The 22,904-nt window shown below is 38.9% G+C and overlaps 1 protein-coding gene across 26 annotated transcripts in view; it reads right to left on the bottom strand.

The window, feature by feature from the left end:
- Nucleotides 1-2,433: 2,433 nt before the first annotated feature.
- ADGRL2 (adhesion G protein-coupled receptor L2) overlaps nt 2,434-22,904 on the bottom strand; it is a 504,554-nt gene continuing 484,083 nt past the window's right edge. For 8 of the 26 annotated variants that reach the window (XM_084756886.1, XM_084756873.1, XM_084756891.1 and 5 more), the window contains 8 exons: nt 22,170-22,236; nt 15,121-15,212; nt 14,267-14,311; nt 13,111-13,279; nt 10,411-10,539; nt 9,559-9,655; nt 7,873-8,001; nt 2,434-4,478 (listed from right to left, as the gene is read on the bottom strand). In XM_084756886.1, coding sequence (XP_084613012.1) covers nt 3,724-4,478; nt 7,873-8,001; nt 9,559-9,655; nt 10,411-10,539; nt 13,111-13,279; nt 14,267-14,311; nt 15,121-15,212; nt 22,170-22,236 — 1,483 coding nt within the window. In that variant the 3' untranslated portion in view covers nt 2,434-3,723. Of the gene's footprint in view, nt 4,479-7,559; nt 7,613-7,872; nt 8,002-9,558; nt 9,656-10,410; nt 10,540-13,110; nt 13,280-14,266; nt 14,312-15,120; nt 15,213-22,169; nt 22,237-22,904 lie in introns of all 26 variants that reach the window. The other 18 variants (XM_084756877.1, XM_084756871.1, XM_084756869.1 and 15 more) reach the window with 9 other exon arrangements.

The following is a 22,904-nucleotide window of genomic DNA, read 5'->3' on the forward strand; positions in this document are numbered from 1 at the left end:
GAGCACTGGCTTGCTTAAGGATAAGTATGCCTTTTAAATAGTTCCACAAGATTTTTGTCTTTCAACTTCAATAAACACAAAACAGAAGTGTGTGTGTGTGTGTGTGTGTGTGTGTGTGTGTGTGTGTGTGTGTGTGTGTGTGTGTGTTTCCTACAGCAGGTAAAGATTATGGTAAACTCACTGGGTTCCCTGTTTACTAGTTCTGACTTCACTCACCTGAACACTCAGGCCGGTATACATAATGGCATTTCACAACCTAGTCAGAAAAACCTTACCTAGAAACAACAGGCCTTTAAAATGGAGCCTGCCTGTCAAGACTTCTGAGAAACAGCATGAGTGCCATCAGGAGAGGGAGGAGATCTATTGAAAAACACATCGTATGTAATTGGCCTTGTTAGCGACCTGCGAATGCCCAAGTTATTGCTAGTGATTTTTAAATTTTTATTATAATTTATTTAGATTACATCCTGACTGTTATCCTCTCACTTGCATCTTCCCTGTTCCCACCCTCCCTCCCTCTTCTGCCCTATTCCCTTCCCCTAGACCTCTGACAGAACGAGTGTTAATGTTTTTGTTTGTTTGTTTGTTTTTGACAAGAAGATAGATGCATCTCTGGACTTGCAAGTTCAGCTCAGTGGCTATGGAGATGAACTTTGAATGACTGCCAGCTCCCACTAGAGCTCAGCGCTTCACAATGAGGCACAAATGTGAAAAGCACTTGCTGCCTGAAGGTGCTCTAGCCTCTGGACAGTTTCATGCTCGGGGTGGTCTTAGCCAGCCTTGTCTATTGTCCATTGGAGACTCAATCTGACCCAACAGAAAATTCCCACTCCAAACGACAGTGGGCACTGTCCTGATTTATCTCAGAGCCACTCCCAGTCGCACAAGCTTCAGTGTGCCTGCTCCCTGGGGTTTCAAACCAAGGAGCAGGAAGCACCTTGTCAAAAGTCTCACCAGAACCGTCTTAACGTCATCACACTGGAAGCGATCACATTCATTTTCCATTTGCCAGTAACTTTTCCTACTGAAGTTTGAGACTTCATGCAGTCATATGATGGAAAGGCGGTGACCTGGAATGATTTCCTTTGTGAACTGCTATGGGGAGGGCCATCCACAGAGAAAACTTCAGGGTCAAGAAATAAGAAAAGCTGGCTTCTTTCCAGAAATCCTACTAGGAGACACATCCTTCCAATTTTATTTTTTAACTTAGAAAAATTGTAAGGAGTAAAAGTTTTAAGAGTTTAAATATTTGGGCCCATCCCACGCCATGGGAGCAGAGTCAAGGTGAGTTTTAAGCCTGAGTTTCAAGGTTGAAATGAGGGAAACATACACCACGCCCTTGTCTACACATCAGAGTATGTGAGAAATCCTGAAGACACCCACACAAGAAAGGCACACGGAACTTCCTTTTGAGGACAGGGAAGGAATTTGTCCACATTTCCTGTTTTGGGCGGAAGGTTCCAGTGAGAGTTTTCTGTCAAATAATTGCTGTTTTCCTGGCTACCACACTAAAGAATGTGGATGAGTGGGAACTGACAGCCTATCAGCTTTCATATAAATTGACTATAAAAGCATATAGCATGAACATGAACAGGATGCATAAAAACACTTCAGAGAGGGAGACCTTTTTTTTTTTTTTCTGGAAAAGATGACTTTAGATGATGGTGTCAAGCACATCTGAGATAAAGGGGCAATATCATTGTGTCCAGTGAAAGGGATGGAAAAGCAACTTGATAACTTCATCAAGCCAGACTGATAGGCATGTAGGAACAGTGCATCTAGAAGTTGGGCAGACTCTAATCACACGGACAAATGAAAACCTATTAGCAGTTTAATTTCAGATGACACATGTGCCAATATAGACACACAAGAGCTCACATGCAGGTGCACAGACACAGACACACACAGACACACAGACACAGACACACACACACACACACACACACACACACACACAGAGAGAGAGAGAGAGAGAGAGATAGCCTGTAGATTTATAACTTTAAACTGAAAAGGCACCTTGTGCTAGGAGGAATACCACAGAGGATTTAAAGCAACATATAAATATTCCTTTTAGTTTATTTTAAAACAATTGTTTTTGTTTTTTTGGGGGGCAGCAAAGTTAAGTGAATTTCCAAATTGTATTGTTTTGGGTAAAAACTAGTAAAAATGATTTTTACAAATCGACCACTAACTAACCATTTGGAGACCAGGTACTTGTTTCCAGCGTCTCAGGGTTCTGAGAACTGACTTGAGAGAGGACAAATGGGACTTACTGAATAGGGCCTCAGCCTTTCCTTTTCTTACACAGTTTTTAAAAATTCATGCCTGAAGCTGTCTAGCTTATGTACAAAAATGTGTGTGCTTTACAAACGGGATTGGAAGGGACCACCTTGGTCGAGTCTATTGCTTAACATACATAAAAGTGCACGCTACTACTTGAAAAAATTCACATTTATTTACTGTCAAACCGTGTTAAACTTTACACTGGATATTAGTGATGGGCTCATTATTAACAGGTGTACACAAAGGCCTTGAAAGAAAGAGCGGAGCTTCGCTGAAACAATTTACATGTCATTAGATCTTTACCATAAAATAAATTAATTACTAAATATAGGCAGGAGGAATATGGAAGAGTAATATTTCTGTTTTATTTTATTTTTTTAAAAAAAGAATAGGCACCTTTTGTTCACTAGAAAGTTTGTGAGAAGTGCCCAGTGCCCCCTTCGCCCTCTGTCCAGAATAACCAGAGGGATGGGCCAAGACCTCCAGATTTCCCCACGTTTGTGCAAGGCATGGCAGGACTTCAAAGAGTTTTCTCCCCATAAAACACACTATTTTGGCAATAAGAAATTTAAATGTAAGAAAAGGGACTAACGGGTCAAAGCGGAACACTGTCTACATGGAAAATAAGCAAAAATGGGTAGAACTTACCATGGCGGGTGTAAGAAAAAACATTTCCTATTATGTGCAACCAAGAGCTCCTCACAATATTTTCTCCAAACTCTTTTAAAATTATTTTAATGACAATTATATCTTAGTTGGACACAAATGTATTTATTTTAACCCTAGCAATAGAACAAAATATAATTTCTTTAGCCATTTTTTTTTCATGAGAATAGTTCATTGTACAGTTGAGGAAACATGGAATAAGGCCTGTGGCTTGATTGCTACTGGTTAAACACGTTTTCAATTGTTGCCTTAACGTCAAAGGTTTGCAGGGAAGTGCAAACGGGTGCAGAATCTCTTTCCTGCTTTTCCAAGTCTTGTCAGGAAAAGTAAGATACAGTCAATCTGTCCCACAGGATCTTAAAGCCTACGTCTTGTATATAATACAATGCAGGCCTACCAAAAAAAAAAAAAAAGTGCGGCCCTATTTACAGACTCAGTTCACCAACTGCCGCAAGTAACAGGACTGGGAGGGCCTCCTGCTTGTTTTACAATCTCTCTACACAGCAGCAGAAACGTAAAATACCTGGTTGGCATCTTTTTCTTTGTAACAAATAATTCAATTTAGTATACTCTGTGTATATACAAAGTTTTCGTATGTCTTATAAAAATTCACGGAACTGCGAGGTTCAGTTTGTTTTGCTTTCCTACAGTGGAGAACCACGGGTCAACAGAGCCGATTCTTCCGGCAGAGTTGGAGGGAGCTGCAGGGGCCGCTGGCAGCGTCCTCATCAATTAATACTTGCATGTGGCCCTAGGAATTTCTTAGCTGTACTATTAAAGACTTGTTACCAGCTGCATCTGTCCTTCCCTGACGTCCCCCTCTGGGATGCACCCTTCTTTGTTAATGGGGATGATGTAACCATCACTATTGCCTCTGCTGATTTGGTAGCACATCTGGAGCTGGCGGCCAGCTCCAAGATTGGGCATGCTCTTATAGTAAATGTCCTCGTTCTCACTCCTCCTGGAGGGAGACAGGTCCTCTGCCATGTCGGGGCTGCTCTCCGGGTAAGGAGAGTCTCTTAGGTTGGGCATGCTCGTGTACAGAGAGTCTCTGTTGGGGGACTGAAGGTGATCGTCAGCTTCGGCCGTCAGCTGGGAGACGTAGCTGTCGGTTGCCTCTGGCTTCGCTTTTTTCTGGGGTTGGTACAGAAGCGAATGAGTCCGCTGAGGGATGAGCGGCGCCTCCAGTTCTTTGTGGCGGAACTCCAGCGCTGGGTTGTCACTGTGCATCAAAGATGAGGCGTCAGCCACAATCGCATCATCTTCACTGCTGCTGCCACCGATCACAGGTTTCACTGGGAGCTTGAGCTCCAGGTTGTGGGTTTTGTTGCCGCCCCGGAGGTTGTTATGCACTAACTCTGAAATGATCATTTTCTCAAATGCAGTGTCATTCAGACTCAGTCCACAGTCCACGACCTGCACCCCGTCGTGGTAGTCCCCCTTGCGCAGTGAGTAGCTGTTGTTAAAGTTACCATTTAGCGGTAGAGTATCCATGGCACTTGTGTCCCTGGCATTGTTCAGTGAATGTCCTGCAACAGAAAAGTGCGGCGTTACCGTTGCTGCCTCTGTGCCTTCCTAAAGAAACTTCACTTGTCGTATACAAAACATTTTAATGTCGTTCAGGACAAAGTTGACTTTGAAGCCTAACACTTGAAAAGGGCCAGGCTTTCCCGCATTCCCAACGGTAAACAGTTGCAACCCTTAGATAACAGGAAGAAGTTTCAAAAAATAATACTGTTTTCCAGGGAGGGAAAAATGGCATACAGAATATTACTTTATCAATTTGGGGGACACAGTAGTTCAATCAAGTTTTGCTCCAATTTTGACGCATTTACAAACAAGACTTTACTCCATGCCCTTGCATAGTTAATGCAAAGCAATTCATTAGTGACGTTTACATTTTAAAGTACAAGACCATGGTTCATAAAATAAAATCAACAGAATTTGTCCTAAACAACACTAAATTAAAAAGGAATAAGTCACATACAGAAACCAAAAAGGCAATGTACAACAAAAGCCCACATAACTGGCAAGCAACTTTTAAACAACGTTCTAACATTTCCTTTTTCTGGAGATGAAATTAAAGGAACAAACAAACAAAAGGAATGGGAAAAAAATGGACAGATACAAAGAATCCATGTTGAACAGAGTCAGGCATCTTTCACACCGACAGGACCAGAGCCCACAAGCACCATCCAACAACACGACAGACAGCAGGTGGAATGACTCACTTTGGACAACTCACATTATGTCTGTCTGCTCAGGCTATCTGGCCTAAGAGTAGCTGATATATAAAAGAAAGTAAAATGATTTATTGTAACATGATGAAGAATTTCTAAGCTTCTCAGCAACTTAGTCAGAGCAAGGGTTCAACAAATTAGATTCCCAGCAAAAGCAGCCTTGACTTTTCATTGAGTGCTTCTTGTTATTTTTGAGTTGTGTTTGCTACTTAATGTCTAAGAGCAACGGCCTTAGGCTTCTGAAGGTCAAAGTTGGCCTGCAGCCCTGCAGACTGCATCAGTCACAGTGACAGTACCAAATGAACCAGCAAAGACTACTGTACGAGACTGGCCCGAACACATCATGGGCATGGAGTTCAAATGCAGAAATGTTAGAGATTTCCTAAGTATGGGTCACAGAAATTAAACCAAGAATAGGGATTAACTATGGAATGGGAGAAGGCGTCAGCCTTGGCTAATACATATTTTTTTTAATCTCTAAAAGAATGAGAGATTGGATAAATCTGCTTGAGATATGAGGAGGGATTTAGGAGGAAAGAAAACAATGGGAACATGCTGTATTTGAATCAGAATTGTATTTTCGACAGACACATAGACATGTAAACTGAGACATCACAGTGATTGTCAAGCAAATGGGAAAAAAATCAGAGGAAATTAAATGGTCTACACGATGGGAAATTAGGGTCTTCAACCTCAAAATCCTAAAGAGGGAAAAAATCACCTGTCTACAGAGAGGTCTGAAAAGAAAATACAAAAAAAAAAAAATCAACAAAAGAATGGCATGATGTTACTGAGATGAGACTGGCCACTGTGAGGCTGCTGCATCGTATGCAAGGCTTGGAGAAGGTCAGGAAAACTTTCAGTTATGAAAAAAAGAGGAGAGGTGCTCTCTTTTTAGTGCTCACTCCACTCTTAAAGCTGCAGATATCTTAGAAAACTCAATGCTCCTCAAAAAAAAATCTGTTTCTTTGTGCTACAAACTTTAGGACCAAGAACTGACAGGTGATGGACAAGTCAAGTCAGCACTACTCCATGAGAGGACACTGGGGGCGGCCTTCTGTCTGGTATTCATTCTTCTATACTCAAAGAAGCTCTACATGTCAAGAACTGCCAGCTCCATTTACATCATGCTCCAGGAGCTAAGAAAACAAAACTGTGGTTGTTACCTATAAGGTTTCCCTTAATTTACTTGATTAGGGTCTCTCAAATAAGTACGCACGTGCCACGGTCTTGCTTAAGATTATCCTTAGGAAACACTGGGCACTTTCAAGTGTCACACGGCTAAAATATTAGCATTTGTTTCCCCTGCAATGAGAGTCAATTTTTCACTTTCTTTCTTTCTTTTTTTTTTTTTTAATCTTTGCTTCCTAAGTACAAAATAATATATGCTGGGTATAATTCAAAGGGTGTTTTCTATGATATGCTGCAGATTTAAGACCTCTCTGGTTTTGAAGAGGCATCTTTTTCTGCCCGTGTTCAGGTAATTCACTTGAAGACTTTGCACAGCCTGTAGCAAGATTACTGTGGGAATGCAGAAATGATAAGTCAATTATTAGGCATTTTGGCTGACAGTACTTCAGGCTTTCGAGAGCAAATTATTTCAGCATTGCACAGACTTCAGTGTGGACAGCATTTGCCATAGACCTCTAGGACTGATGAAAGCCAGTACACAGAAAGATGCACTGTTGGAATTTGGTAACATTTTAGTTGCAAATTGTGAACCACTTGCCCGCTGAGTCTACTTCATGACTGCTAGGTATGTTTTAATTGTGCCCGTTAAAAATCATGCTGAAAAAATTTACATTTGATAGGCAAAGTTAAGTTTGACTCCCATACTTGTCTCTCTGTAGGTTGCTAGAGGAGAGCATAAGGAAAGTAAGAGAACAAGAGAATGAAAAGAGAAGCTGCAGTTACGTTAAAAAGGAATCGCAAGGAGAACAAAAACAACAGACAAACCGGAAACAAAGTTCTGTGTTTAATTCATTTGCAATTGTTATCCACAAGTATTATATGCTAGTTTTAACCATACGTTTAAAAATTTACTGTAAAGCTTAAAAATTACTATTAAATATGTTTTTAATAAGCTAGGAAATATAGTAAACAGGACAGGTTAGTGAGAACCTCCCCCCGCCTCCCCCAGCTAAAAGCCATGGGCACAGACTGACTTCATAGTTCCTGTACCCGCAAAGCTCCTCACAGGAAGGAAAACTGCATAAAGCTGCACTATACTACAGCTTGACCCTAAGGGAACGCCGGGTGTAGTTCTCTACACCTGGACACCCAAACGATCTTACGCTAGCTCATTCCAGAAGCACAATTTGTCAGCAAGGTTTAGAGTCAACTGAACAATATATTATATAGATAGGATACCTCTAAATGATAAACATCTTGAAGATGGGCTCTCGGACCATGTGATGTCAGTCCTGTAATAATATATTAAGATTTATGCCACCTGTGTCAACAACATGGATAATGACTGCAAACCCTAACTCTGTCGCGCCTGTGCTCTTACTGTAATATAGTGCAGTTTTAGAGGCCTGGCCTGGGCAACACCTTACTTTTGAATTTGAGAAACTAAAGGTGTAAGAGTAATAAACATATAGCAATGAGTTACTTTCGACATGGGATCAGAGCTCTGTTTAGCAGCAAAGGAAGAGCGTTTTATTTTTAAGTATAAGCACACCTGGTGAGTTAAACACGGGCGCTGAAGGGGCATTACATACAACTGTTTCAGCCAGCAATGTGTTATAGGGGTTGTTAGTGCCGTGGGGTCGAAGAAGAGGGTTTGTTAGTAGGTAATTGCCAGTCATTCCTAAAGCAAAGAAACAGAAAAAGAGTCCATCAGTGCGCTTATTTCAGTGTTACAACTGCAGTATTTTTAGTGAATTCATCAGGGTAGTGGGCAGGCTGGCAATGGAAAGTCTGCTGGAATTTCCCTGACTCTATTTGAACTACTAATTTGAAGGAGAAAGTGGGGAGGGAAGTTAAATTGCGGTAACTCGCAGGTGCTTTCTAAGTCTCCCAAGTAAACACCTGCTGAGAATGACATTTACTAATTTATACAAAATCACTGTTAAACAAAAATGGCAATTAAATGCATGGAGATCAACATGATGCTTCACGATGCTACTGCTTAATATTAAAGCCCTAACCACCAAGGCCCAGCAGAGGGGAATCTCAAACTTTCAGACTTACAGGTGTAGGACCGTCCCTCATGAAAACATCTGTGTTAATACTGACTTCCACACAAGCGGGAGGGAGGGAAAGCAGCTTCCACAGATGACTAAGAAGGACGACAAAGCTGCAAAAAGCTGCACTTACTAAAGGCAAAAGCACACATGCTGGGGGGGACGGACAGATTATTAGACCAGGACAAGAATGTTTGTTTGTAATCTCATTTGTCAAGCGTCAGAAGCGAGTCTGAGAATCTTTACTAGGTGACAATTGTGTCAACAGAATTAGGGCAGCAGGAGGCGAAGGTGCAAATCGAGACTTCGCGTACCATAACTGCTAAATCAGAGACCCGTTACTTATCGACCATGTTTTACAGCACTAATGTAATTTGACTACAATGAGGTGAAATTTTCCAGGCTGGTACGGACGTCATCTGGACACCATTTCCATTTCGCAGTGGAACTGTGTCATGGCCGTTGTACACATCACAAACCAGGAGAGCAAAACTGAATGGAGAGTCTCTCCATGCACTGGCACAGCAATGCCAATTCTGCAAACTTGACTGAAATATCCGTAAGTTTTACTTGGAAGGACCTGTGGTTTTCATATGTATGCTAAGCTCCTACATTTCTGACTTTTCTCACTTAGGGACCGAAATGATTTATATAACAAATCTAAGTCGGTTCTACTCAACACCTGGAACTGTAGGGGGAAGTTGGTTTATGTATGTCCATGCATTTTAATTTACTAGAGATGTTTTAACTACTTAATATTTACTTTAAAAATATAAAATAAATGAACTTTACAAAAGTTATGTGAATTTCCAATGAGAATTGGCGTTGTTTTACATGAATTCTAGTAATGTCTTAGGAAGATAACTTGCATAGATATCTTACAAAGGACAGCTGTGCACTGAAACATTTTACTCTGTGACAAGGTACATTTTCAGCAATTAATTTTTCCCACCCATGTTCTGTTAATGTGGAGTTTAAAATTCTATTTTCTTCCATTAGATTATGGAAAAATATAAATCTATACATACTTCAATGAGTGATTTTTAAAAGTTGACCCCCAAAGTTTAATAACTGGTGATCTAAGCCCACAACAGGTAGGTCAAGCGTCTTCTCTAGAGTTAGTCTAAGCTCACACAAAGCACAACCTTTACGCTGTACACTTGATTCCCCTAATAACTGACCTTGATTAAGGGTAGAAGTGCTATTGATGTCACCTGAGATAAAAGAAGATTCAGACTGCTTCCTCACGGTGTCATTCCACATCCTTCTTATACGACTCTGTTAACATGAAACAGCAAAACAAGCACATTACGCTCAGCTCCCATGCTTCCTATACCAACAACACACTGATCTGCCCTACATCATTATTAGTAAACAACTGACAATTGGGCTTTTTAAGAATGTGTTTTGTTGTTGGTCCAAAAATGAGGACACCAATACTGCCTTGTTCCTCTAACTGAAGGAACTACGCAATCCTTAATCTTACACACTTTGTTTATTTCTTTTCTTGTTTCTTTTTCTTTCTTTCTTTTTTTCTGTTTTGTTTATTTATTTATTGCGACAGGTTTCACGTAGCCCAGCCTGGCTTCAACTTGCTCTGAAGCCAAGAACGGTCATGAACCTTCTGTCTCCACATCCCTAGGGCCAGAATTACAGGCGCGATCAGCACACCTAGCTTTAATCTTTCCCTCTTATGTGTTATTTTATTGCTCTGTTTAAAGCGGAGACACCAAATTATTAAATGCATGTGCCGAGTGCCCTATTAAAAGCCCTGTTCTAAATGACCTTAGAATAGGAATTATGACAACTTTCTTAAAGTGCACTTTCTCAAAAAAAGGGATATTTGCACCTACTTACTACCTCGAGTACATATTTAAGAAAAGACTGAAATCAACATCCTTAATAAAAAAAAGTGAGTACTTATTACATAGAACACTACAATGAGGAAACAATTAGTGCTCCTAAACAGAGCATGTCTCTGCAGGCTTTCTATAAATAAGGTTAATTAAAGATGCTGTCAAGGTCTTTGTTACCTGTGTGCCAGAGGAGTAGCGAGCACTGGTGCGGGTGGTTGACGCCTTCACAGAGCTGTGGGGGCTCTCGGTTGGGAGGCCACCACAGCAGTACCAGTGTCTGAAGCACTTGCCATATTCTTTTCGCACCTGGATTGGATAAGCACAGGACCAGGAGATTGATGTGAGCATACTGGCTTCTCCTGTTCTCCCAGATTGAATGAACAGTGAAGACAACTGAGAAAATTTAAACTTCCATAGAGAAAAGGGGCTGAACTCAATTCAAGTTTAATGCAAGTTGCTGAAAGTTTGGTCACTAAAGTAACCTATGCCTGTACTCCAGATTGGCTGGAGGGAGCTTGAAGATTTCATCTGGACATGCTTTTGGGGTCTGTTACTACTCTGGGGATTCAGGCTAGTAACATAAAAGTGATATAGTTAAGGCTTGTTCTATCTAAATACTTAGTCACCATTTCTTGGCAAAATAATGATACAAAAAAAAAATAGCATTGTCACTGCTTGGCTGTACAAAGAAATCTGGAAGTTCCTGCAAATGTTTTATCAGCTTAGCCTTCTCGGCAGCCAATACAGGAACCTCTGGATTTCGCAGACAAGGTGCCTTTGGCATGAGAACAAAGCCATTAGAAAGTACAGTCATACATTTGCCGTCTTAAAAGGGGACATTTCCGTGGTTCTCTGCTATGTCAGTCTTTGGCATTTGTGGCGACTGATGTGTCGCTTTGGTCCATCAGCACACAGCAGCACTACTTATACATTTCCATTCACACTAATGTGCTACCCACACCCTTATCCCCTGAGGCTGCAGTGTATCAGTAGACACAAACACTGACTAGTCTAAAAGAAAACTTAGCTTAAGCCTTGAAAATGTGGAGTCCAAGCAACTGAAATAGGCCCCTCATGAACAGTGAGAGGCACAAAAACGGGAGGAGGAGAGGAGTGCGGCGGTGTGTGTGTGTGTGTGTGTGTGTGTGTGTGTGTGTGTGTGTGTGTGTGTGTGTATGGAAAGGAGCTGCTTAGTGTTGTATGCTACACTGGTGGATAAATACAGTTTTAGTAGGGTGAAACTAGACTTTCGGAAACTAGAGTAGATGAGGAAAATTTGAGGATAAAGCAAAAATCTTTTCCAGTAGACTTCAAAACACTTTGAGGCCATCTCCAACACATAGTTCTGTTACCTCCATGGCGAAGGCCCTGACTGACACGCCTTCAAAATTAGAAATTAGCACAAGAAGACTCTCTAAAGCGAAGCACAACTGCACTGTCACCCTCACAGTGTTATTAAGTGGGACATAGTAGAACACACATGAGCGGCACTGAGATTTCAGCACATTTCCTGGGCCCAGCTGTGATCATTCGAGCATTAAAAAAAAAAAAAAACCAAGTGTTCATTTATTTTTTTTTCAACTTAGCCATTTCATTTTACATTCTTAACAATGTATCATGGGAACACCCACTAAGAAACCTGCAAGACTGAGTGAAACACACGCAGAAGAAGAAAGGGCAGGACACGTGATACTTAAAGCTCCATGCTCAAAGAGCACACACTGCTTATATGAAGAAGCAACTTCCTTGGGTTTCTGCAGCAAAGGCGAAGCTTTATGCCAAAGCTGATGGGCATGACCTTTGAGAAATGATCAATCTGTGACTGCATGCTTTATGCAGGATGGTCATTTACATACGACAAACATAGAAAAGGCAGTGGGTACCAAGGATATCACTGTACAGTGCTTAAAACGCTATGGTATGGTGTTATTAAGACACAAGATACCTTAGGAAAATTCTCTGCACATGTAATAGCTATTAGTAGCTCTGAAAGGCTGTATAACCAAGACAATGGCAATCAAAATGGTATTTTATCCGAATAACACCCTCCAGTGTTGGTTTTGCCTAATGCCTATATTGCTGTGACTGTACATTATCTGTCAGTATTTCACGTTCCACTGTCATTATCTCAAAATTACAGCTTATTCAAAACCAATGGAAGTAACAACACTATCATCTTGTCAGGGCTGAAAACTTAATAGTTTTCACTTTCACAATTCACTTTCTCTGTTCAATTTAGTGACCAACTAGTAATAACAGAATCAAAAGACTACATTAGACATGCACACAGGGAAAGGTGATTTCTTGCAGAAGGGGCAGAAATTGTAAACTTAAACGGCTGCTAAGTGGTTTCCTTGGTTCTGGCGAAAGATTCAAGGTTTCAATCCTCCACTTTCATTTTCAAAATTATTTTTCTGACTCAAATCCACATAGATGAAATCAGGGCAAAATAATCAGAGGTGAAGGACTAAATGATAATTGTTTTAGATCTTTCAAAATCACTCAAAAGGCAGCATTAATATTAATTTTTCGCATGTCTGGATCCTTAAAAAATTAATGCTATTTGTCCTTGGATTCATTTCATTTTGGACCACCACATTCATTATAGTGCGCTGAGACTGAAGCCAAGCCTGGACCAGGCACAGACATCCCACAAACCCTTCCTCCAAAGAAGGACTCTTGACCTAAGTTCTTAAACCAAGATTCGAAAGATGACTGTTGTTACACAACTCTGCCTGACCCTTATGTTTCCAGACAGGCATTACAGAGAACTAGAATATGACACTGTTTATGAACCAGCCAGCTGCAGGGGAAATCTTGTCTAGACCCAAAGGCCGAGTGAACTGAGCCTGTCCCCAGAGGTCCCCAGTCACTTACTTTCTTTTGAAGAGCACAGTGGAAGATGAAAATGAACACTCCCTGGAAAGCATTAAAGGTGGTGAAGAGATACGCCATGACAACAGTCTCCTCATTAATAAAAAGCAACCCAAAGGACCAGGTTAGGCCCAGGAGACACAGCAGGGCAAACGCACCAAGCACCCAAGACCTGGAAAAATAAAGTGCACTTTTTTTTTAAACAGGTTCCGTGAGCAGAGCGACACTTATCTCTCATTTAGTAAGGACTCAGTAGAAGAGGTTGACTTGTTCTATGTTCACTCAAATTCAACAGCTTTTTGGCTTTAACCTTCTATCGATTAAGAAAGAACAGCATTTAGTACTGCGGCTTCCAGTGAATACAGCAACAGCGGGTATGGCCTTTTCTCGCTCCAGAATGAACACGTATCAAAACTATATTAAAATGCAAGGTGTAAAATATCCCCTGTGGCTTTATTGTCTTTCATGTGAATTTTAGTGGAAGAAATTAAGGAGTCCTTAATTAGTTTACTCCTGTATTTTTCACTCCTGTGGTGTACTTATATGATACTAGATAATGTGACACACACAGAAAGGTTAAATGGCAGATAATCACGGAGAGCCTAAACTTCGGATTCTAATAAACTAGTCTGAGGTGAGCCTATGAAATAACAATGAAAGTATGAAAAGGAGGCCTAGCTGAAATGAGATTTAAAGGAAAAAAAAAACCACGAGAACAACTTCAAAATAAAATATTCTGGCAGAGATTTCATCATGAATAGCTTAAGAAGAAAAGAACTGCAGAAAACAGGGCGGAATGAGAAGGGTTTAAAGTCATTGCATTCCATGTCTAACTAATGATCTTACTTGATAAATGGCTTATTATCTTCATAGCTAGAAAGCATTATAAGCAGAAAAGAGAAACAAAATTATTAGACAGAATTAAAAATAGAAAGTAATAAGAAATCATTTATATATTTTACAAATTAGTCAAAATTAAGAAAGTCAAAATGCAGAGGCAAGCAATTAAAAAATAAAGGCATATTATAGTTTAAGGATACTACAGCAAATCAGATACTCCAAAATAACTATAAAAATTAAGAGCAATTCATGATACTGACGGAGTTGCAAAAAAATATAAGTCATGCCATAAGTTTGTTAATGTAGGGTTCTGCCTTACCCAGGTAAGTCCGTATTATAGTAGCCATCACAAACACGGTAATTACTGGTGTAGGTGAGAAGACAGAAAGAGGAAAGGGAAGAAAAGGGAGAGACGCTAACGATTAGCTCTCTCTCTTACCATGCAACATGCAATGAAGCTGGCACTAGCCTATTTAAAACATCTAATTAAAAAATATTACCCTTACTATAGATCTGCCATTTTAACATTAAAAATAGTATTTTCACAACTACCATATCCAACCCTAATACCTCCTTGAATTCTACATTAAGACTCACATTTTTAAAATAAGTATGAAAATGCTTCCATAGCTGATTTAATGAATCAACAGCTATCAAATTTGGGTTAATTAGGTAGCATTTTCACTAATAGAACACTGCAGATTTTATTCAACATTGAGATAAAGTAAACACTTGTTAAATTAGCATGAAAACAACAGATAATCTTCAAGATAACAATAGTAATAGAGTAAATTCTCTGAGGAAAACAGGATTAGGAGGAGAAACTGCTCAGAATCCTTAAATCAAAGTCACTTAACAAAACAAACTTAATATAATCATATCAGCCATGCAAACAGGACCATCATTTGGAACTGCATTTTAAATTCAAATGAAATCACTGCAGTGATATGAAATTTCCATGAAGCCACAGAAACAAATTTTCCACTCTAGATCAAGTCAGAAATTATCTACTCCTTGACCAGTGCCCGCAACATGGTAATAGGGAAATTCAACCTCGATCAGTAAAATTTCACTCAGAACCCCTTCTACAGTTTCCAGAAGGCAGAACAGCCCAGGTTCCCCATCGGGAATATCTTTCACTGAGGTCCTCCAGTTCTAATACAAAATACTTACTTAATGTTTTCCAACCTGCTAGAATCTGGCTTCAAAGTGTTTGAATGTTTCACCATTTTGCACAGCGTGATCACCAGGAAAATAATATTTAGCTGTTTTAACAAATAAAGAAATTATTAGATTGCTCTATGAACAACCAACAGAATACATTTTGCAAATTTAGTTAATGAGGTCACCCAGCGCACTCCCTGCAGCATATGGACGCCGTAGACTGTGAGTCAGTTTTCATTTATGTGTACAGTGATGGATGCAGTCTTTGAGGAAAACACCCTGGCTATTAGGACTGATCTAACAGATCATTTGACATGGAACTGCAAGCTCATTAAGCCAATATCATGTGGTAATGATTAAATTAATTAAAATACCTAAATTAGTTTCCTTAGCTAAATGTAGTGCAAGGCCTAAAAGCCACCTCATAGAGAAGGGAATTCTGAGAAGTGCGTCTGTGTGGAGAACCTGTGATGGAAGAAATGCTAAGTTCTAGGAGACCTGGCTGAGAGTCGACTTCCTGATGTTGACCAAAGAAACAAAAGGAATGATGTTTGCATGATCTACTTCTAAGGAGCAAATTAAATAAAACACATTCTAATGAGAAGGTAACTTTTTATTGTCTGCATATTTCCTACCCATGTTTACACTGCCTGAACCTTGGTCATTTCTGACAGAAAGAGTCCTACTAAGTGATCAGCTGTGTGAAGACTTTTAGGGGCAGTCATAAGCAAACCAGGAGAGCTGGAAATTGATTCAGAAGGAAAGCTTGGATTCCTTAGAGGTCAGATGGGCGGAGTCCAGAGAACACTGGGGCACTTTCACTGAGAGGGAAAGGCTGGTAAAGGCTGCATTAAGTTTCCAGCTATCCTTGTAGACAGTTTTGGGGACAAGGCAAACACTTTAAGCTGTGTGTCATTTTTGTCTGATGCACTTTATTATTTCTCTTGGATGTACAATTTCCTCTTCTAAGGAATCAAATGAGCATAACCTACACGTGCTGCCAGATGCTCTCCCTTTGCATGCTAGTTACTTAAGGCCCAAACTTATTTGTTTTATTTAAAAGAATTATCAGACATTAGATAAAACCACAGGAACATCTCTTGCTTTAACTCTGGCAGGCTTATCCTAGATGGTCTGTAGACATGCTTTCATTCTCAAAATCTCACCACGAGTATCTTATTAACTGGCCGGTGCTGCACAAAGATGTGGCTTTTATTCTGTGCACACTTGAAACACAGTCTCTCTGCCTCTGAGAAACTTAGAACTCTCTGTGGTTATGGAGTCAACACTGATAACATTTTAAGCATGGTCATTAAAAGGTAGTTCTAACATTTTTTCCAAAAAGCAAAAATCAACAATGTCATTAATTTTCTATTTTATGCAGCAATAACCTTAACAAGTAACAACATTAAAGAACGGCGGGGAGGGGGAACACCTTAGCAAGACCAGGCTCTGCTGAGATCCGCATCTCAGGGCGGCTCTCTGTGTGAAGTTACTTAGGTGGCAGCTGCTGAAAGATTCTCTCTATGTAAACATACTAAGTACAGATCAAAAATCAAGGTAAACAAACAAATGGGCTTCAATTCCTGAGTGAAATGACCTTTTTTTTAAAGAAGTAGGTGAAATCTTTCCACCCTCTTTATTTTTGAAAGCCCTGAATGTAGAGGACTTGTCTGTTCATTTGTTTGTTCGTTCATTCATTCATTCATTCATTCATTCGTTCATTCCTGATACGGGGCCTCACTATGTAGCTATGGCCAGCCTCGAACTCGCATGTAGACTATATTGAGAAGGCTGGCCTTGAACTCTCAGAAATCTGCTGGCACCTGCCTCTAACTCTGCTTGGATGCATACACCACACCTGTCTCTTAAAGTGTTTTAAGAAGACTGAAAAGATGATCACTTTAAAGATAAATATGCAATACACCCCACCCAAAATTATGATGGAAAAATATGAGGCAAGAAATTATGATGGAAAAAATTATGGAAAAACTACTAAAAGGCTCAGTTGGTTTTTGTATTCAAATTGTTTTTCAAGTGTCTACAAAATTTATAGTTTAAAGAAATGGAAAAGGAAAAAGATAGCTAATACCATACTGTTAACTTTCAATTAACTCATATGTAAGATCTTAGCCCCAGGAAAAAAATGACTTGAAAACACAGAAATAATAGAACAAGTGTATATTTAATAGGACAAAGTGCCATCATTTTTAAACAAAGTAATTTTAAGGAAGTGTCGCAAGGTGTACTTTTAAGACACAAGATGACAAAAAATGTTAATTTAAAGTTTCCTCCCTGAAAAAAATAAGAAAAATAAAATAAAATAAAATCCAGATAACCCGTAAAAAAAAAAAAAAAAAGACTCACATACAGTCTTAAAAATTCTGAGGACCCGGCCCAGAGTTGTTGCTTTGCATTAGACCAATCACTATTTGTGAGACCATTTGAAAGAGCATTTACTTATTAGTTGTGTTTAAATAACAATAATGAATCCACTACACTCTGGCATAACTTCTATTTGTTTTGTATGTTTGCAAATGTCTTTCATTTGCTAGCTTGGTAGAAACGAGCTAGATTCATTGCTTCCACATCCAGTCATTATGAGCTGTTGTTTTGTGGAAGTGTACGGTGAAATTCTGGCTTTGTGTACTTGTAGCTGGAAAATGGAGTTGCATTTTAATATGTACTTTAGATAACTATGGATAAATGTTTTGGATTTTACATTAACATTTAACATGTGGTAGTTTCTTACATCTTGGTCAAGTGAAATGTGTAATCTGAAATTGTATCAGTGAACTTCTGTACCTATAACATTAAGATATATTGGCCTATCTTGTACTTTAAATGGATCTGTTACCTCTAATTTTACATATTTTACCCTGGTCATTTGAAAAATATATTGACTCACTGAGTTATAAAAATATAAAAAAATAAAATAAAATAAAGTTTCCTCCATGTTTAATAAATACTAAAATTTCTTGGATATGCATTACTTTCAGTGTACCAGAGAAATGGAGGAAATGTTTATGACATAGATATTGAGCAATTAAAGACCTTACCATCAATACACTCAGTGGACACCCAGAGTGGGACAGAATGATGACTAAAGTGCAAACTAGCTTTTACACTTCTTTCTTATCTTACATGGAAATATTTTAATGCTGAATTTGTTTCATACAATAAATATGGTTGCTATAAGTTTTTTCAGGAGGGAGTACACTCCACCAAAATTTTTTATTTTTTTTTGTAGGTTAGAATATTTTAATATACCTCCACTGCCATTTTCTTTCTCCCCTACTTCCTCCTTATGCTCTTAGAACTGAACTATAGAGCTCAAATCTCCACACAGAGAAGCAGGTAAAAGCAGCTTCCATAAGATGTATGGTCCAAAAATGTCACCTCAAGACAAAACAGGCTGCGTTCAAATACACTAGTGTCTACAAACTTAAGTTTCTTTCTGTGAACTTTTCTCAGAACATAAATAACTTTCTAGTACATAATAGTATATTTATGCTTTGTCTGTCTTTAAATAACAAAATAACTTAAATGAAAATAAGTAAATGAAATTTACTTTAGCCTTTTTATTTCCCTATTTTATTTTTACTGTCTCCTATAAGCATTGAAAACCCAAAGAAATAACAATAACCAGAGATTCCCTATCTCTCAGTGGAAGGCAGAGAGAGAGAGACAGGAAGACCCAATCAACTCCACCAGCTGGTCAGTCCCTGCTCCTGTTGCTGGTCTTGTCTGATTAGGACATCTTCTGCCCTGCTCCCTTTATTAAAGTTCCTCCTACAATACAAATACTACTAAATACTAACGAGTTTAAACATAATACTTGGGGCCATCTTCAAAGGCCATGTATCAGTTGTTAAGGAAATGTACTAGGGTACCACACATGCAAAGCTATGGGTAAACTCAGTAACTACAAAAATCAGTAAATGTACATTTTTAGACTTAGGTTAGGAATGTGTGTCACCCCAGCAGGCGACATGCACAGCATGAAAACTTACTTGCGAGGGGGAAAGCAATTCATTCAGGAATTAATATGAATTAATCCTACATTAAATCTTCTCTGTGAGCTTATAAGTCCATGCTGGTGTGTATAAGCCTAAAGGCACAGTGCTAAATTGTCTCTTAATCGAACTTCATGTAAAAGGTTGGGAACAGAACCAGAATGGGAAAAAAAATGCTACTCAGTAAACAAACAAATAAACAAACTGGGACAATCTTCCAATGGCTAAATGATGTCCAAATCATAATTGCATAGATTATTATTTAAATAATCTTTTGTCAACTTAATGGCAGTAAAGAGTTAAGCATCATTTATATTGCTAGGCATGACCATACAGAAGAGTTTTTAAAGAGAAAAGGTTCCCAGGGATTGTAGGAAAGCACAGTTTGTTTCATGGTCATCAGCTTGCTCATTGAATCTCATTGGCCTGGGCTTAGCAGCTTTTAACATTCATCCCATAGCTTGCAGGGCTGACATGGATATGATAAGATAGAAGAACAGAAACAGCGCTCTGAAACAACCTGGGTGAACTGCACGTGCTCCGGCCCCTTTTTGTCCTCCCTGGAGCTTTTGCTACCTGGCAAATGCAAGTCTAAAACCACACTTGTGTCTCCAGATCTTTGCTGTTAGCCAAGCAGAAACCGACTTCCCCTGGACGAGCAGCCAGAGAGGTGTTCTCTGAAGAAGACTTCTAAGTGAGTGTGTGAGCTGAACTCTTCCTGAACTGATTTAATTATTAACGATGCAGATGGAGCTGTCCAAATGATAAGAACAGCTCCTGACGTGTCATGATCCAAGCCTTCATTAAACCATTTCAGGCATACTAATGGTTTCCCCCTGCTCATTACTAACTGGCACTTTTCTCATGGATATAATAAGTCCGGTGCCTGTAGGCAAGACATTCTATAGAAAGGCGTTAAGCAGGAAGTTTTATCTCCCGCAGCCTCTTATTTTTCTTCATAGAATATTACAAAGGTTTACCTACTTAATACTATTAAGTTAAAATGGTTTCAACTCAGAAAAGTCAGAATTCAAAATGGATTTTCTTAGAAGGGCAAAAAAATGGTTTTCTTAAATAAAAATTATTCCTTACAGGCGCAGCGTATAACAGTGCAGTTTACATTATTAAGGTTCATGTCCGAATTGGATTTTAAATGTCTTGTATCACCACAATATCTACTTATGCAAATGTGTTTTGGCATACCTGTGCTGTACGGACTTATTTCTCAATTTAGGTTAGATATTGTATTTCCAGATAATACAATCTCAGTGCTGGGAGCAAAAATCTCAGAATCCCAAGACCTGTATACAACTGCTACCTGCTGGTTCCTTTTGTTTGTTGTAAAGCTGGAAACAATGTTAAGCCAAAGTTCTTAGTTTAGCATGAAGGCAGAGTATTAATAATGATCAGAGTCTAATAAAATAGTGGGTTCTCATTATAAATGGGCAGCGTACTAAAATATCTTCACCCCATTCTTTTTTAGTGAGTATACATTAACTTGTTTTCAGAATGAATTTTTTTTAATGTATTAGTTGCTAACCCTTAGAGATTCAAATCCCAGTGCACAGAACTGAACACGTTACATTTTTATGGCCCAAACCTCTCTAAAACAGCCTTTGCATTTAATTTGAAAGTACAAATGTGGTTGTTTTAGGAGCTGCTAAAGAAGCCTGTGTCTTAAGGGATAGTAAGTCTACAGGGCAGCCATTAGTCATTTCATTCTCGAGTGCACTGAGGGCGTGCTCACAAAAACTAAGAGCCAGCACTGGAGCCATCACTTGGATAGAATAATCTGAGGAGAAATCACCACCTCAAGAACACTGACAACATTTCAGTGGTCCATACGGGCATCCATCTCCAATTTTCATTTTGCTTTGTTAAAGTAACTATGTGAGATAACTGCAGTAAGAATTAAAGTGCAGGCACTACTTTTTAGGTGTTTTAGGTTTTGTTGGACAACAAATATTATTAATTAATTATTCATGTATGTTTGACATCCCCGTGTCCTTCTCAATCACCTTTCCTCATGTTCTGAGAAAGAGTTGCACACAGAGGCTGAAGGACAGCGATCAGACCGGTCTGTCTTGCCTCAGGCCCGGGCTTCTTCCTGCCTCTGCCTCCCCAGTGCTGCGGTTAGTGGTTCCCCGCTGCACTTGGATTTCTGTTCACAGGGCTACTGGAATGGAACCGAGGTCTTCATGTTTGTGTAGCAAGGGTTTCTAGACTGAGCTGTGAGCTCTTCCTTAAGAAGTATGAGTCTCTTTCTTTAGGAAAAAAAATAGCAATAAAATATTTAAAGTAGCAAAACTGATGTCTTTAAGAACATTAATTCTGCATAAAAGAAACTTATACTTGTTTATTTTTTTCAAGCTTTTAAAGGCTAGTAACATCCATTTCTATCTGCAATACACTATGACTAGGACAAATTTTTAAATAAACTCCTAATATTACACTTCAAATATGGTTATAGATAATAAGAGATTTCAAAAATACCTTTTGTTAACTTATATAAAATTAATGTAAAAATAAATTGTTACTGATTTTCAAAAGCATTTTGTCCTCAAAAAGAATCCTTATTTCTAGTGAATTTAAAATTCATTTACTATCCTTTTATTAATCCAAGCTTTATAAAGATTTATGATCTAAAAGAATTTAAGATATGAACATTCACTTAAAAATATTGTTACTATTAGAGTGAAAAAAAATAAAGTATGTTCACGAGCCTTTCTAAAACATTCAAACAATTCTTAATGTGGTTGATGAATGTTTTCTGGTTTTGGTATTAGTATGCTGTTTCAGCAGACTGAATTGAAATAGCACAAGATCCTTCTCAGGAGAGGGGGTTTTCAGACCTCGTTAATTAGGCAGTACAACTCTCAATAATGATAACAGCCTAAATATGCTACACAACATTGTCCTGTTAACAGGCATGTTTATACATCTTCAACTGCATAAATAATTAGCGGTGAAGGGGTGTATCTCAGTTTGAATACCGCTGTTGCAGTAGCAGCTGGGCAGACTGAGAACGTAGACTCTGCTTACCAGAATAATGAAGGTAACAGGCCCAATGAAACTCCATATGAAATAGTTATCAACGTGAAGCCAGCATCTAATGGGAAAAAGAGACAACGCATTAGGTCACTTTCCTGGATCCTTAGTTTAAGCAGAGGAACAGAATCACAAAAATCCATCCAAGAAGCCACCCCTTTCATTTGCCTTTGAAAATTCATTAATGACATGCAAGAAGATTTTAATAATTCTGAGTTGGCTTTGAGCCAACCAAGTTTAGCAATCTGTTTACTTCAACCGACAGCAAGTTTCATTTTAGGCATGCTATCGGATAGACGTCCCCATGGAGAAAATGGAAGTCCCATCCCAGCTCTGGAGTCCTGGGATCTTCACCTTCCTTAGAAATGAACCCTAACAATACTCCACACTGTACCATCATTTTAAAATCCTATATGTACTCTTCAACTTTTGTTTTTCAGGGTGATCTGAATAAAATTGCTTAACAGAATTTAGAGAAAGCATTAAAATGGTGTTAGTGGCAAAACAGAATAGCATAAACCTCTTCATTAGTAATGGACAAACAGTAGGGGGAAAGTAAACGCACAATACCTCCTCAGCATTAAAATATATGATGCATAAACTCATTAAGACACACTTTAGCTAGTGGCTTCTATTTCATACAATACTGAATTCTCCTTGAATTTCTCTCTCATCATCTATACAATTGTGGGTGTCTTGCCTATAAATAAATCTCATTAATTAACAATT

Source organism: Acomys minous (genome assembly GCF_964271855.1).
Source record: "Acomys minous genome assembly, chromosome: 14".
NCBI lineage: Eukaryota > Metazoa > Chordata > Mammalia > Rodentia > Muridae > Acomys > Acomys minous.